Below are 16,124 nucleotides of genomic sequence, written 5' to 3'. Positions count from 1 at the left end.
TAAATCCTAAAACCTAAGTAAATCATACCCAACCATCCACCATAAATTTTTATCATTTTAATGAGAATTCATGTGAATTTTTATAATCAATGAATACAGCAGAAAATACCTTTAGGATTTTTTTTTTACAGCAGATAACCCAGTAGTGCTATAAAACTCATTGTATAGAGTTTACCATAACAATTAACAAAGTCTTAACCAGCAGTTCAACTCTGGCCAGCTACTGAATGCACCCATCTACTTTAAGATAGAGATTCTTAGAAGAAAAATAGTAGAAATTAAATATGAAAACTACACATTTCTTAAAGGACTTGTGTTTTATTTTGAGTACATGTAGAATACCTATTATGGAGAAATACCAAACTATGGAGAATCAGTATTTTTAAGTAGAGGGTGCAGAGAGAAGATTTAGTCCTTTAGAAACTCATCAAATAAATGCACTAGGGTTTGCACGGGGATCCTTTTGGTTCCTGTATCTGTAAGTCAGCCAAACTCCCAGAATCTGAAAATAAAAAACAAAGATATTAAGCAGAGAGTTTCCATCTCATCTTCTAGTTTTATAAAATTTGTTTTAAACACAAAATCATGACAAAGAATTTTCAGTATAGGATACAAGTTTAGGATATTTTACTGTTGCTAAAATTGTACAACCACACTCCATCTTTCTTAATTAGAAAAAAGAATGCACCCTCTCTCTCTCAGAAAAATCATACCCTAGCAACAGAGAGAAAAACAAAACAAAAACCACAAAACTATGAACAACAAAAGCCAAGCCAATATTCACAATGCAATAAAAAATTTCCCATTGTTTTTATAACGAAAGGTAAATTATTCTTCTCCCCTTCCCAAATGATAAATCCTCATAAAGCTGCTTTTAATATAACGACAAAAAAAATCCTCCGAATTGTTTCATTTTACCATTACACTTAACTATACAGCTATTCTTGTGCATTTTCAAACTTTGTCATTCCCCCCAGCACCTTCACATTTTTAGCTGAGATGGCTGAGATCAGTGTGGTTCTGTTTAAGTTGCTTTATCTCTCTTCTTGCTGTCATATTTACAAACCTTCTCAAAACTGCACTAAGCAGCAGGAAGAGCACTTTTACATGCTCTTCTCTGGGATTAGAAAATACCTACTCTGAGGATTTTTATGCTCCAATCAATAAAGCAAATTATGCATCATCATGGTACTAAAGCAAAGAGCCAAAAGACCTTCTTAATTTTAACCTACTGTTTAAAATACAGTTCACTCTTGTGCAACTCTGTCTTTGCACTACAGGTGGCATCAAAAAAAAATCCTCAAAGACCTTATGTGTGCTAGAGTGGGGAATTGGTGGGAAGAAAGGGAAACAAGGTAATGCAACAGCACTCTTGTAATACTGCTGGAGAATGGTACACTTGAACAGCTAAGTTTCTGAAAAGCTTAAACTTTACAGCACCACATTTTAATGCTGAGGTTTGTTGTCTAAATAACAAAGCCGTAAGAAAAGCCTTCCTTCTGACAGACACAGGTCTGTCATCAAGGTCATACCTTTGAAAAATCTGGCCTAATTAATTATCTGATTCCTGAGACTGGATTGAGGTTTCCTGCAATAAACCCCCTAAAACTGTGCTTCACAAAGCAAAGCTTTAAAAGTGGGAAAAAAACCACTCAATTTTCCAACCACCCACTCACCTCTGTGAAACTGAAGAAGAGTCCTATCCCGCCGACAAATCTCAGCACCATTCCAGCATATTCTTCCATTATTGGTGCACATGGTCTACAGTGGAGAGTTCTAAGACAATCCTGCAACAGATACAGAGAATTGCTTTCCATTTGCTGATGACACTGTCATTTGAAAGCATCTAGTTTACTCTAGAAGAGACTGCTACCCATGGACAAAACTACAGCAGTTTTAAAAGATTCCAAGTGCTCAAGTGTATAAATAAATGACAGTGGAGTACAAACTTTGCAGGGTGTCCTGTAACTGTCTTTCCAATAAGTTAAGAGCTTAGTATTACTGTAACAACTAAATGACACATCTGTTAAAATGCTGCTTGCTGTAACTATGGAAATAATTTTGAACAAACATGGTATGAATAAGTTATGGTTTTTCACACTTGAAGAACTTACAGCGGCGCATGTTTCATTCGGATAAAAAACTCTGAATCCACAACAATTCAGATTTCTCTCAATATCTGTTCTTGCACTGTTGGTGTTACTCCATCCCACCTCTAGAAGTTCACTCTAGAAGAAGCCATAAGCAAAAACATATTACATTAATTAAACTGCTTTACACTGTAAGCCAACATACAAAATCTAATTGATAATGTCCTAACTAAAGCCTTCAGATCTTGATGCTTAACAGGAGAATATAAATATATTAAAAACAACTGGAGTGTCCAAAGAGGCTGTGTAGCTAAAGAAAGAACAGCACCTAACAGCAGCACATTCATGGGTATTATTCCTTTCCTTCTTTTGTTTTTGCTAAACCAAACAAGATCATTAGTAAAGGGACATGTGACTAATCTAGCTGGGACTGTCCAAACTATACACAAAAAACATCCTCACATGCAAAAACTGATTGTTAAGTCACTGTGCCCTTACCCACTTGTTATATGCACTAAGAACTGGTCTCCATACCACATTGAAAACTTTAATTTTCACATGTAACTGCCTAATGTAGTTATGACCTTTCCAGTTACACAAGAACAATTCAATGACTTTATCAAATTTACACCATGATTACTGTATATTTCATAAGCTTATCTGAAATTGCTGAACACGAGATATAATCAAGATACCATGCTGCTACACCTGTGACCATAAACCTAGAAAGTAAGCTTAAAAACAAATTAAATAATGAATTTTAAAAAGTCATTTTAGGACCCAAATGTATTCCATTCTAGCTACCAGAGCCAAGCATTCACCAAGGTCAACTCTTTAATAAACAGGACAATGCTGATTTTCTTAAAATATGCTCTCCCCTTTTTATGGAGGACTATATACAAATACATGTGCCTGTGTTCATATATATTTATAGTGTTATGCTACAGATTAACTGAGAAGGCAGGAAACTTTTCTTACCTGCTGTTCCTCATTTAGTGCCAAACAGGCACAGGAGACAGAAAACTGGACAATAAAGACTAGCAGAAGAATAATCATGTACTGGAAACAATCAATAGTTAAGGATACACTCTCAAATTAATTTTACTTTTATAACATATGCACCTAATGGTATTATTTACTTCACTGGGTAACAGTCCTTTAAAACAAAAGAACTATGGAAGCAAATTCTGACTGGATATGGAAAAGATGACTTACATAATGTTCCCAAAACACAGTCACCATGTATTATCTCTTTTTGGCTATACATACTATACATAGGTGGTACTTCCTTGTTAGATATTTCTTGCCTAGCAAGAAAACATGAGCAGAGAGGTCAATAAAAGGAGCTTTGAGTGCAAGATCTCCAGCCATTTTCTGCAGCTATAGGGACTCATGTAATTTCAATATACTTCAGTAGTAGAGAAAATATTTTTCTGGGTATTGCATATTCAGATTACTTTTTTTCAATGACAGAGTACTGTAATTAATTACAAAAAAAACCTTTAGTGTAGATTAAAAATAATAAAAAGTAAGAGTTGCTCTTGGAACACAGCCTCACACACTTTTGGACTACTGCATCTGAAGATGGTATAAAACAAAAAGAATGAACTTTGATACTAAAGATCATGTTTTGAAAGTTGGGGAGCACTTTCAAAATTTGGCTGCTGTGTTCAGAGTCAGATACTTCACACAATTTGGCTGTTTGTAAAGTGGAGGTCAGTTCTTATCCACAGACCACAAAAGTTAAACATTAATAGTTCACCTACTTTAGCCCCGTGTAGGGCTGAGCACACAGTAAGAGGCACCTGTAACACAGTGAGCTACCATAAAAAGCTCTCAAAGAATTAAAATAGTCTTATTTTAAAAAAGAGATGTGAATACTTCTATCTTCAGAGCACAAACAGTGGAGGAAAAAAAGGAAACTGAAATAAAGTTAAATGGGAAGGAAGTCTTAATTTAGACTGCACTTGACCAAAGAAACATGTGAATTTCTGTTCTGTTTCTGAAGCACCTCCCCCAGCAGTCTCAGCTGACACAGGAGGTTGTTTACACGGCTGAAACCACACTGCAATCAATGCAGTGCATCAGAAGGATACAAAGAATAGCAATACTTGATGATGTTTCACTGCACCGATCAATCCAACTAAGGCAATAAAGAAGAGGAAGACTCCCACTGCGATTACCACTCCAACAACTCTGAAACTAGAGATGAGGCCAAAGCCAATTCCCCATGCTGCAATTCCAATCAGCAGCAGGCTCACCAGCTGGAGGGAAGAGAAAACACAAAGTCAGACTGCATATTAAAAAGGCTCCCACACACAGATAATTTTTTTACATTAAAGTTGTTTTTATAAACATACAATTTTTCTTTCTGGAGCAAAGAGAAGAAACACAACCCTAAACAAACCAATCCTCCACATCACTGAATAAGTAATTTCAGTGCCAGATGTTTTAAGGCGTACATATTCTTCCACACTGTCCATGTGGAACTGTTACAACTCAAACTACCTGTAAGTCAAGCCATGTTGTATTATCAGTGACTGACTAGAGACAAAAAACCGTAGATCGTAATGTAATTCACAAATAAGATAAAAATCATCAGCTTTAATTCAGAGTGGAGTAAGAACCAAAATTTCAGATCTTTGGTTAAACTATGGCAGTATATTTAAAGAAAACAGAATATACAGCTACACAGTTCTGAACGTATAAAAAAGGGCACTTTGCCAAAACTTACTGTAATCAGCTGTATTAATTCATTAACGGAGTTTCTACATACTTGATAATGTAACACAACAGTTAACATGGTGACAAAAAATACATTTCAGATCTGAATTTCAAGGACTTTATACAGTACAACAATAAAAGCATCCTGTCTCCTCTGCAAATTTTTTCAAGAAAATAGCTCTACTATTAAGTGAATCCTATTCAATACCCAAAACACTTCTGCTGTTTCCTTCCTTTTAAACATGGTATTCAGGGAAGGCAGGCAGGAATCTGTCCCAGTTACTTCACAGAGATTTATTGTTTATATGAGCAGGAAGCTCCAGCCTTTCCTGTTTCCACACCAAAAAAACAAAACCCTCAGAAAAAAGAAATTCCAACATGAAAAGCTGCAGAGAAATCTGTAATGAAGTCCAGCAGGAGGGAAGCAGCAGACAAAGACAATCCAGATGTACAAGGCACAAGATGCCCAAGACTCTCTGGTTTGAAACAGACCTATGTGTAACACTGGTCATTACATTCTCTGTTAAATGACACCAATTCAACATGCAAGTTTTAACTTTCCAAAACATTGATCTCACAAAAAAATACTCGGCTTTACAGCTATTTAAAAAAAAATCCAAACCAACAATATAAAACAGTAGGCACTTAGTCTAGTTCAGCTACTTGGCTTCGCTTAACAACACGTATAGAGCAAGCACTTACACTTGCTCACCATTTCCATTCAAACAGGGCACATTCTCATGAAGCACATTTTACTGCTTACCCAGAGGCAGGAAGAATTTAAAAAAAAAAAAAAAAGAAGGTAATTTCCAACTTATCACTTTAGTATACATATCATATATCTGGGAATTCATGTTGGTATTAATGCCCAATACATCTGTATATTTTTTCCATTGAAGTACATTTTAAAGGACTACCTATGTAATGCAGCTTTTGAAACATGGAAATCTAAGATAACATCAAGAAAGCTCGTAAAGCAACTAGAGATGCTCATCAAGATGTTATCACAGCAGGTGGAATTTTTTTTGCATTCACACAGGAATACATCTCAAAAAACTTTTTACCCAAAGCCAGTAATCCACCCAAGAAATTCAAGAGCCTGCAAGAACAAAAGCAGGATACTTGTCATACCTAGACTTCTCTCTTAACACATAAAGATACAAAAAACAATACAAAATTCAAATGAATTGTTCAGTACGAGCAGAGTTTAGGATTTCACATTTGTCTTTGTTTCTCTTAAAACAAAAACTCTAAATTACCACATTTATTTAAAACTAAAACAACAGGCCAAGATGTCACAAATCAAAATTACAGAGAGGACTGAAGAAAAAAATAAAATAAAACACCTTGGCTCTTACACAGTCAAATTTTCTGAATCCATGCTGCACACGGCTATAAACTTCCCAGTACCAGTACATTAAAAATTGGCCTGGCTAGTCAGTTTATTGAAAGACCTATGCCCACTCACTTTTTTTCACTGTCTCATTCCACTGGAAAGATTTATTTTTCTGTTTAAGTACCAGAAGCAAGTAACTAAAGAAATCCCACAGCCCAAGTGCTGTCTGATATTCCATGCTCTGCATCAGCTTCTAAATACTGAACTCACACTTCCACTACATAGGTCTTCAAAAAAAAAAAAAAAATTCACAAGCAATGACAAAGCTCAATTTACTTCTCAAAGAAGGGCAGATGAAAGTTTGTTCCTAATAGTTTTCACTAATACTTTTCTGTCTGAGGGCAAATCTTTCACCAATCTGCCTCCAGGATACCAAAATATGTGTTTTTTCAGCTCTTTGCTCATTTCAAAAGATGTCCAAAAGCATTGGATGAAATTAGTTTGTTCTTAAAATACTGAAATCAAAACATCCTGCTGGCAGCAGGTAAGCACCACCACAAAGGCTGATGCTGGAGCCAATATCACACAGTATCTGCATTAACAACCTGAATATAACACAAAATGAATTCTCAGAAAACATGTGGATGATACAAAACACAGAGAAGTGGTTGACTCTCCAAAAAGAGATTTAACTCAGATATATCTCGATAAACTTGAGGAATAAGCCAACCTCAGGAACCTTGCAAAGTGAAAAATTGTGCTCCTGGGCGCTTCAGTGGAGCCTGGGATTGGACCAGTTGAACAACAGCCTTAATGAGACAGACATGGAGATCAAATTGTTTGTCAGGTTGAATACAAGTCTCACTGCAAACAGGGAAACCAAGAAGAGTGCAATCAAAGGAAACACAATGCTGGTGAGACTGAAGCTCAAAGAGTGTGTTCTATTTCAAGTCCCCCAGGCGGAAAAGGAATTTGAGAACCTGGCAGGAGTCAGTAAAATGGCATGGAGCCCTGATAATGAGAGGTTTGAGAAGAGGTGATGGAGGTGGGTTTCTTTAGTATGACAAAGAGGCTGCCTAGGGGTAATCACGTACTAACTAAAGGTGAAGGCACATCATAGAAACATGGAAGCAAACTCTTCTGGTATCATAAGCAACAGCTTGGGAGGTTCAGACTGGACATTAGAAAACACACCTGCAAGGTGGTTTGGTGATGATCTTTGTTCTCAGGGGTGTCCAAGACTCCACAGGCTAAGCCACAGACAGCAAGTTACTGTTACTCATAATCCTGATCAGGGGCCTGGACTGATGAGCCCCAAAAATGCCTTCCAACCAACACTGCCACACACTACAGCCAGCACTTTGACCATGCCACTCTCTCCAAACCAAAAATCAAAGTTTTAACAGATAGGTAAGAGGTGGATTAAGCACCGACCAAGGATTATCTTCTCCACCAGTTCAAACCCTCGCTACCCTACTTAGAGGCACACACACAAATATAGGCTTCGCATAATTCAATATATAAACAAGTAATTTTGAAATTAAGTAAATGCTTTACCAGAACAAAACTTTAGGCAGCACAAATTCTAGGTGAAGATCAGTGGTTTTCCCTATGAGATTAAGAGTATTTCTACTTTGGAGTAAAACAAATGGAAAAAAAATTCAAGCATATTGTAGGAGACAAAACATTACTCCAATGTCAGTATCTGTATAGGGAAAATTTTAGGGAAGATTGAAGTTCAAGATCAGTGGAAGAGATCAGACTTCAGTTTAGGCAACTTTCCTTTAGTTAATACACATACATACACATTTGAACTTCAGAGCTGTTCCAAATACAACAATTTCCCTAACAAATCCCCAAATTTGCTCTCTTCTTTAAATCCAAGTTCTCCTGTGCACATAGCTGCTCATTTCCCTCCTTCCTGTTCTGGAAAAAACGTATTTCTTTCCACAAGTGCTCCTGCTGTACTTATGTGCCATTTTATAGTCCGCACTACAAAAAAGAAACAAAGATACTGACAAACTATTTCTCTATACAATGCCATGAGAAACAATTCAAATGCTAAAACCACTTCCTCCTTCCTACAACAGCAAGCCACCAGCAAATCTCCTATCTTGACTAACTGGCAACTTTTTGGTATTTCAGCTAGCTTGAACTGCTGGCTAGGAAGGAAGTCATATGTAGAAACTGGTATTCCCCCAGCTTCCTTACCACCTCAGTACTAACAGGAGTTGGTAAAAACCACATCTGAGAATTCAAGTTTTACGAACTACTGACTCACCATTCCTAGGTAAAGAGATTATACAGCATTTATTCTCATATCAGCAAGGGAAGTATTTACAGAATAGCTGTCAAAGTGAATATGGAACAGGAACTAAAACCAGAGAGATTTTACACAAATGATGAAATACATCCTCCCGAAACTCTCTCCCCACATTTAAGTTCATATTCTACTACTTTAAAGGGTGCTTTAAAATTTAAATGTCAAATGACATATATACTTAAGACAGAGGTTTCCACTACTCTCCCCTTCCACTCGGGCAACCATTTCTGCACAGCCATAGAGAATCTAGAAGACAATTCTGATTCCTGGCACTTAATTTAAAAACACCATGTTAAAACAGCAGGCGGTACATAGTGGTGTAACCATAACATTTAGCAAGTTAAAATGAAGCTAAAGTGGTTTCTATCACAGCTGTAAGCTATTCAACCTGTAAGCAACTTTATTTCCTTGCAGTACTACTTCAGCTTTACTGAGAGCAAAGGAAAGCTCTGGGTACCTCCAAAGGACTTCTAACAGAAAGCAAAATCTTTCACCTTTATGAGACTTACTTAAATGAAGAGTGATCAGCAGTCTGATTACTGAACAGCCTTGAGACACGTAGTGTGGACCAAGCAATTTATGTGAAAGGCAGCATTCCTAGCTCCTATCAGAAAATCCTGTTCTTTCAGTTTCAGGCCTTGTAAAGAGTTATTCACTTTATTGGTCATGTAACAAACTATTTACACACTAAAATGTCAGTTAGATTTAACTCCTGCTAAATACCCTCTGGTCTTTGGAAATGAAAGCTTTCTGCTGTGCAGAAGGAACAATTATGTTCTAAAATGTTACTTTTACTTGTGTATTTGTTCATTGTTTTTTAAGAGGTTACAAAATGTTTTCATAAAGCCTGGTGAGCCCACAGATCCTTCTTCCACACATCCTATCTCCTTCAACACAAAAACAGGAGTACAAAACCCCACAACTAATGATATAAGCTACAAGGCTTCTGCAGGACACTCAAAGGGGTTCTCAATAATTGTGCTGGTTTTAAAGAGCCCACCTGCACCACCAGGACGGCTGAAAAGACCAGGAGTATCAAAACACACCGTGTTCCATATACCCTCCTCCTCTGTGTCCTGTCACTCTCCTCTCTCCCTAAGGACAGGCCACCTTCCTAGCTCCACATGCCACTGCACACTCTGCACAAGTCAATGAAAAACCAAAACCCTCTCCTGGCTGGCCTATGGACCCACCACCACAGACTGCTGTCACTTTGGCTACAAACTGACACACAGCATGGCCAAGGGCCTTTCCAAGCCTTGGAAAAGCATCTTTAAATATCTGTCTGTACTTTTGCTGCATTCTTGTGTGTTCTTAGGCATGAGCACAGAAACCTTCCCAAAATGCAATGAAAACAAAAAGGCCACAAGACTGACATGACCAACATTAGCTTCCTTGACCAATACCTGGGAGCTTCTGTACCAATTTTATTACATGTCAAGACTAGACAGCCCAGCTTATACTGCCATCTTCAAAATGTTCTTGAGAACAACAAAAATGGCTCCAAGGCAACCTGTCCCATTTGCTGAGCATCCAGGCATGATGACAATGAGGGAGACCAGCACAGAACAGGCTGGTGCTGGGGCAAACTCTTGATGCTGCACACCTAAATGCTGACCAGACAGGGCAAGCAGTAGGTATTTTATTTTATTTACCTTACAGCTGAAAACAAATTAGGACAAACCAAAATGGAGCTACACTCAGAGACTGCAGGTTCACTAATCAATATGAAAGAAATTGCCACTTGAGGCAAGAACTGTGCTTCTCTAACTCCTGTCTGCTTGTACCTGGCTCTGTGTAGCCACTACGTCAGTCGGAAAATATCAGAGAACTCAAAGACATGTTCCCTTTCCTGAGGAAAATCCAGATGTTCACCCTGCCTCTGACACTAAGTTTCCCCTATGCAGCAAAAAGATGAAGCAGACAGATTTGCATGGAAGATGATTCTAATTCCTCTGCATTGGGAACTCTGAAAGTAAAACAAACATTATTATAAAATACCTTAGTAATTAAAAACCCTCTTAAAATCATCAAGGCCAGGCTGGATGAGGCTTTGAACAACCTGGTCTAGTGGTAGGTGTCCCTGTCCATGAAAGAGGGGTGGACTATTAGGATTTTGAAGGTCTCTTCCAACCCAAATCATTCTATGATACCAAGCACACGCTGTCCAAATCTCAGAATTTCTATACTTATCTTTGCATATTTCCATAATACAGGGAAACCAAGTTTGATAAAGAGGGCAGAAAGCCCAAATGCAACTTTAATAATTAAAGCACTCAGAGAAAGAGACAGTGATAGGGAAAACAAAACAAACAAGCCCAAAAACTCTTTCAAACACAATGCTTTGAAAATGGATGCAAAAACCACTTAATAGGCAATCAAAAAAGAGGTTCAGACAATGACATAATATAAAAAGTGAATTATTTTGATATGGTTCTTTCTAGTGTTACAACTAAATGTGGATGCTTTTATGGAATAAGCTTTGTGCTACTAAAAAAATACACGGAAAAGGTATTGTATGGTTTAATTGAAATCAAATGGCTGTTCTAAGTGTAAGAAAACATAAAACCTGCTCATGAAAATATGAGTTTACATACTGCCAACAAACATTTCATGTTTCCTGCTGCAGCAATAATTACGCAGCTGCCTGAGCGACAAAACCAGCACATACCACCCAAATGAATTGTAAGTACTGTTTTTTTATTTGAATACTTACTCTTGTGGCTCACCTACCACTTCAACCTTTCACCACTAGTTAGGAACTTCCCTTTCCTCTCCAAAAATTAGATACAATCTAAGATATTGACTGTTTGTACTTCAACACAAACATTGAAGACTTCCTTGCAAGCTTAAGTTTTAAACTACAAACACATCCCTGAATTTGGATTAATTCTGTGGACAGGCACTTTAAACAATTTGTACAGATCTGCCACTTGACGGGAAATGTAAATATGACTGACAAAATAAAAACTAAATAGGCCAGATAGCCAAAAATAGTATTTTAAAGGTTCTTGTATTCAGTTCTTCCATGTAAGGCTTTATTCTGACAATATACATCATCATGTACTCAGAGTCAATAAACAGTCACAATTATTTTTTTTCTACTCTTCCTCTACCCATAAGGAACCATACTGAAGTCAGCAAGACTCAGCACAGATGCCAGAATTACTCATATAAAATAGATTGAAAAACAGAATCAGGGCCTAAGGACCCTAACTTAGATAGGAGAAGAACCAAAAGTCATCGGCAAAGTAAAATATGAAAAGAAGATTAAGTGAGTAGTTTGGCTGGTGGGTTTCTGGTTTCTTGCCTTAAACCAGTAACCGATTTATTACTGCCAGGCCATATATTTTTATTGGTGTAATACTACAAAAAAAATCAAAAAAGGCAATACTAAAAAAAATTTAAAATAAGCTCCAATATAATATTTTATCTAGAGTGTTTTAATGAAACACAGAATGTAAACTGAAACCTCCAATATACAGTTTGCAAGGTCGATTCATGTTATACAGACGCATCAGTGCTGGCTACAAAAACATCCAAGAAGTGTCACCTATCCCTTCTTACCACCACTACTCCCTTCTCACCATTTATTAGTGAATCAACACTATTTCAAAGAGACAATCATTATGTTATTGCTCTGATTTTCTTCTGTATTTTTTTTCCAGCTGTGAAAAAATAAGTCCATCATTGAAAGGGTTGCTGCTTCAACCCTTTATTTCAGGTTTCTGTCTAACCAAGGAACAGAGAAGCCCACACATTTTACAACTCCACCAGGCCAAGTAAGCACTTTAAATGTTATTTCCCCAACTAGGAATTTAAAACCACTAAGTCTTGTAATTTGTTTTATCAATAAACAATACTAGCAATAACAATTGGACATTATTGTAACTATCATTTAAAGATGTCATTCCTTCCCTTCAGCAACACCAGGTGTTTTGTATAGGTCAAGTGACAGAAGAAAGAGTGACACCCACAAAGTAAAGTCTACTCAAGCAGACATCAGAGCAGAGATTAAAGTGGTAAATACACTGTACAGGTACCACAGACAGAACTACAGAAGTCCAAAAGTTCAACCCACCCTTGCTAAGGCCAGATATGCCCAAAAGACCTATCAGACTCATTACACCTGGTTAATATATGGCTATATGACTGCAGAATTAATGATGCAGCCATTAGGAAAAAACCACCTTCTGTCCACATGACATTACAGTATTACTTGTGCATCCATCTGAGAATGATCCAGATTTCTCTCACTCAAGGAATAATAGCAATAACAAACGAAGCATTGCATTAACTGAAAAGCAAAATTGGGATGGGATAATGCACCCATAACCCACCTTCTGGCACAGGAAAATCCCATGAAAAGCTGACCACAATAATATTCTGGGGACCCTTTCAACCTCAGCTTTATGATTCTAACTTAGCTCCGTCATGACACTCTACATCCATTAAACTTACCTTCAACTACAGATATCAAACACCTGCTCCCCTCTGTTCTGGCTGGGTGCAGCCCAACAACAGGAGGCATCACAGGGATCCAAGCTAATTTTCATAGTGGGTAGGCTGGGCTGCCTAAGCATGCTCCAGACTTTTTCAGGGACATATTTCACTCTCCAAGGATGGAGACCAAGTAATAATGCAGCCTCTCCTACATAAAGATTTCTCTTCTGCTCTTTCCTGAGGAAAGGGGGGGATGGGTCACCTTGTACACCCAAGAACAGCAACCAGCTCTGGATTCAGCACAGGTGTTTCCACATTCCTTTGCGCTCCATCAGGTCCAGTTACTGCCAGGTACTATTTGTTCTGATGAACAGTGTTAGACCTGCTTGTTCTCCGGTCTTGTTTTCAGCCCAGACCAGGCAGTGCTTTTGGAAAAGCACAGATACAACTGCCCAAAAGCACTGCCTGACCCCAATTTCAGTCTGCTGAAAGTCACTCGCAAGCACAGTTGTAAACTTGAAACATTAGAGGACATTCTACCTCTCCAGATGTGCTGTGAGAGGAAGCCATTACACTTGCTCCCGTTTCTTATTATTTCTGAGCCCTTTGAAAAGAGATATCGAGGAAAAAAATCCTCTAGCTACACCACAATCGGGTATTTTTTTCTTCTCTGTTGAAAACAGGCCCTCCGACACGCTGGAACAGAATCGGGCACCTGCCTACAGCTCCCCAGCAAAGTCATTTATTTCAGTTTAACATCCTACTTTTTTTCCTCCTCCTCACGTATCTTCCCACCACCGCAGGCAGCCCGACTTGGTGACTCCCTGGATTATCCCAAGAACGCCGGAGGTGCTGGGGGCCTCGTCACTGACCGAATTGCACTCATTTGGGCGCTGATGCTTGGCTGAGGAATAACAAAACAAACCCTTCCCCGCTTCACGCCTGGATTGGTGCAGCGCCCTTTCCAGACGGACAAAAAGGGCACCGGCGGGCCGGGCCCCGGGGCCGCTCCCTGCAGGAGAGGAGGCAGCCGCCGCCGCCCCGGGCGGACAGCGCTCCCGGGCCTCCCTGGATTTTGATCCCGAGCAGCCACGTCCGCGCGGTGACAAAGCCCGGCCTAACCGCTGTCACCTCCTCAGCCCTCCCACCCCAGCCTCCCGAGCCGGAAGCCGCGACCGCCCGGCGGCCGCAGCGCGGACCCCCCGGCCCCCGTGGGCACATCCCGCCGGGAGAAGCCCAGCGAGCCCCGCCACGCCACCTCACCTCCCCTCCCCATCCCATCCCATCCCATCCCAGCCCAGCCCAACTCAGCCCATCCCCGCCCAGCCCAGCCGAGCTGGCGGCGGGAGCAGCGGGACGAAGCAGAGCCCGCGGCAGCGAGCGGGCCGAGCGCGGCGGGCACGCACCGTGTAGAGCAGGTTGAGGGCGCACAGGCAGTTCTTGGAGCAGGCGAAGCCCCCGCACGCCATCGCTCCGCCGCCACCGCCGCCCCGCGCGGCAGCCGCTCCGCCAGGAGGCCGCGGCCCCACCCCCGGCCGCGCGCGGGTGCGGCCGCAGCAGGTGAGCGGCGCCCGCTGATTGGCCGCTGCGGGGCGCAAAGGTAAATGTATGCAAATGAGGGCTGTGACGTCGGCGCCGTCACCCGCTATCCGGCGGCTCGTGCTGGGCGGGAGGGGCCCGTTCTGCTGTCCCCGTTCCCCATTCCCGTGACTACACGAGCCCCGTTCGCTTGTCCCCCTTCCCCGTTGCTGTGACGACACGAGCCCCGTTCGTCTGACCCCGTTGCTGTGACGACACCAGCCCCGTTCTCCGTTGCTGTGACGACACGAGCCCCGGTCCCCGTTCGCCGTTGCCCACTGCTGTGACGACACGAGCCCGGGCCTGGCCCCCGCCCGCCGGACCCCGCCGCGGCGCCGTTCTGGTCCCCGCACGAGGCGTCACCGGCGAGCGGCGGCGCCTCGCCGGTGACGGCGCACCCCTATAATCCATGGCCTGTGTAATCCCAAGGAGAACATCCAGGGATTCACTTGTACGGCCTGGGAAAGTGTTCGGAGTGCTGGTAGTTCTGCCAGCGCTTCGTAGAGTCATCGAGGCTGGAAGGAACCATCAAGTCAACCGTCAGCCCAGCACTGCTGCTGTCATCTTATTTCTATTTTAAACACATTTTATTTATCTATTTATTTATTTTTTACAAAGTCATTTTTCTACTGCACCTCCTTACATGCTTGTATATTTCCTTAGTTTGAGGGTTAAATATTTTCAATTGCAATTATTCTACTTTACAAAACCTTCCACCTGTACCAATTAATTCCTGCTATTCAGTAGCTAGTTTTTATTAAATGTTCCTCCTTGGCTTGAATGGTGTCCTGGTTCACTCCAACCATCCAAAATTCTGTCTTCACAGTCCCTGTGGGCTGCAGCCTGCTGAGTGATGCTTTATAATAAATACAAGAGATCTAATATCTGCCAGCTATTCCAGTGTGGACATGTGTTGCAGGATTAGTGTCCAAGACAGCTTCTTGTCTTTTTTGCTGGGCTTCACAAAGAGACAAGGACGTGTTTGTTCCTCCCTCGGGATGTCCGTAAGGGTACATGGCACAGTAGTTTTACTTTATCAGGTTTTGGTGCCAGAGAACTTGTGATCGTCAGTTCCTAGTAAGCAAAGGAAGCTGCATCTACTTTATGATGAATTCATGACAATTCTTAGTAGGAACTTGTCATCAAAACAGTTCAGGGAGGAAATTCCAAAAGTGGGGGTTTTTTTCTGTAGTTTGGCTGGCCTTTGTCTGCTAAGGAAGCCCCAGCAGGCGAATAATCCTTGCCAGCAGTGAGACATTGAACAGCAGCACACTTTGTCTTTCCTAGTATGTTGCTCAGATCTTTTCTTTTTAGTTTTAAACATCTTTTAGTTTAGTTTTAAACATATTTTTTTCCGTGCTCTTTGGTATTTTGCTAGACTTCTCCAATTAAATATGATACACATTTTTTTTTCTCATGCAGTAACAAAGACTTGCTGCTTTTCTATTCACGTGTATCTACCTCTCAGCTGCTAGACAGACATCAAATTCAAAGTCTGAAATATTTGTGACCACAAATTAAATCTGAATGCTCAACAGCTGCTGAAGCTTTATGTTTCTTTGGTTCTAAACTTGGCATCCCTGCTGCTGAAGCTTTGTGAAGTGTTCAAAACCAGTGGAGATTTTTTTTC

At 40.5% G+C, this 16,124-nt stretch overlaps 1 protein-coding gene across 1 annotated transcript; it reads right to left on the bottom strand.

The window, feature by feature from the left end:
• Positions 1-42: 42 nt before the first annotated feature.
• TSPAN13 (tetraspanin 13) lies at positions 43-14,485 on the bottom strand. Its single transcript, XM_030228113.2, has 6 exons — positions 14,323-14,485; positions 4,187-4,354; positions 3,069-3,149; positions 2,115-2,228; positions 1,677-1,787; positions 43-502 (listed from the first exon to the last, which is right to left on the bottom strand). The coding sequence occupies exons 1-6, from the start codon at positions 14,383-14,385 to the stop codon at positions 428-430; spliced, it is 612 nt and encodes a 203-aa protein (XP_030083973.1). The 5' UTR covers positions 14,386-14,485; the 3' UTR covers positions 43-427.
• Between the last annotated feature and the right edge of the window lie 1,639 nt (positions 14,486-16,124).

The sequence above is a fragment of the Serinus canaria genome, chromosome 2 (assembly GCF_022539315.1).
Source record: "Serinus canaria isolate serCan28SL12 chromosome 2, serCan2020, whole genome shotgun sequence".
Classification (NCBI taxonomy): domain Eukaryota; kingdom Metazoa; phylum Chordata; class Aves; order Passeriformes; family Fringillidae; genus Serinus; species Serinus canaria.
The sequence above is the reverse complement of the archived record's forward strand: the minus strand, read 5'-3'. Positions and strand labels throughout refer to the sequence as shown.

Excerpts from the sequence above, each read along its gene's own strand:
- TSPAN13 (XM_030228113.2), bottom strand. The coding sequence starts at position 14,385 with ATGGCGTGCGGGGGCTTCGCCTGCTCCAAGAACTGCCTGTGCGCCCTC. Across the intron at positions 4,355-14,322 it reads CCCTCAACCTGCTCTACACG|CTGGTGAGCCTGCTGCTGAT; the intron begins GTGCGTGCCCGC and ends TCTTCCCTCCAG. Across the intron at positions 1,788-2,114 it reads CGAATGAAACATGCGCCGCT|GATTGTCTTAGAACTCTCCA; the intron begins GTAAGTTCTTCA and ends TATCTGTTGCAG.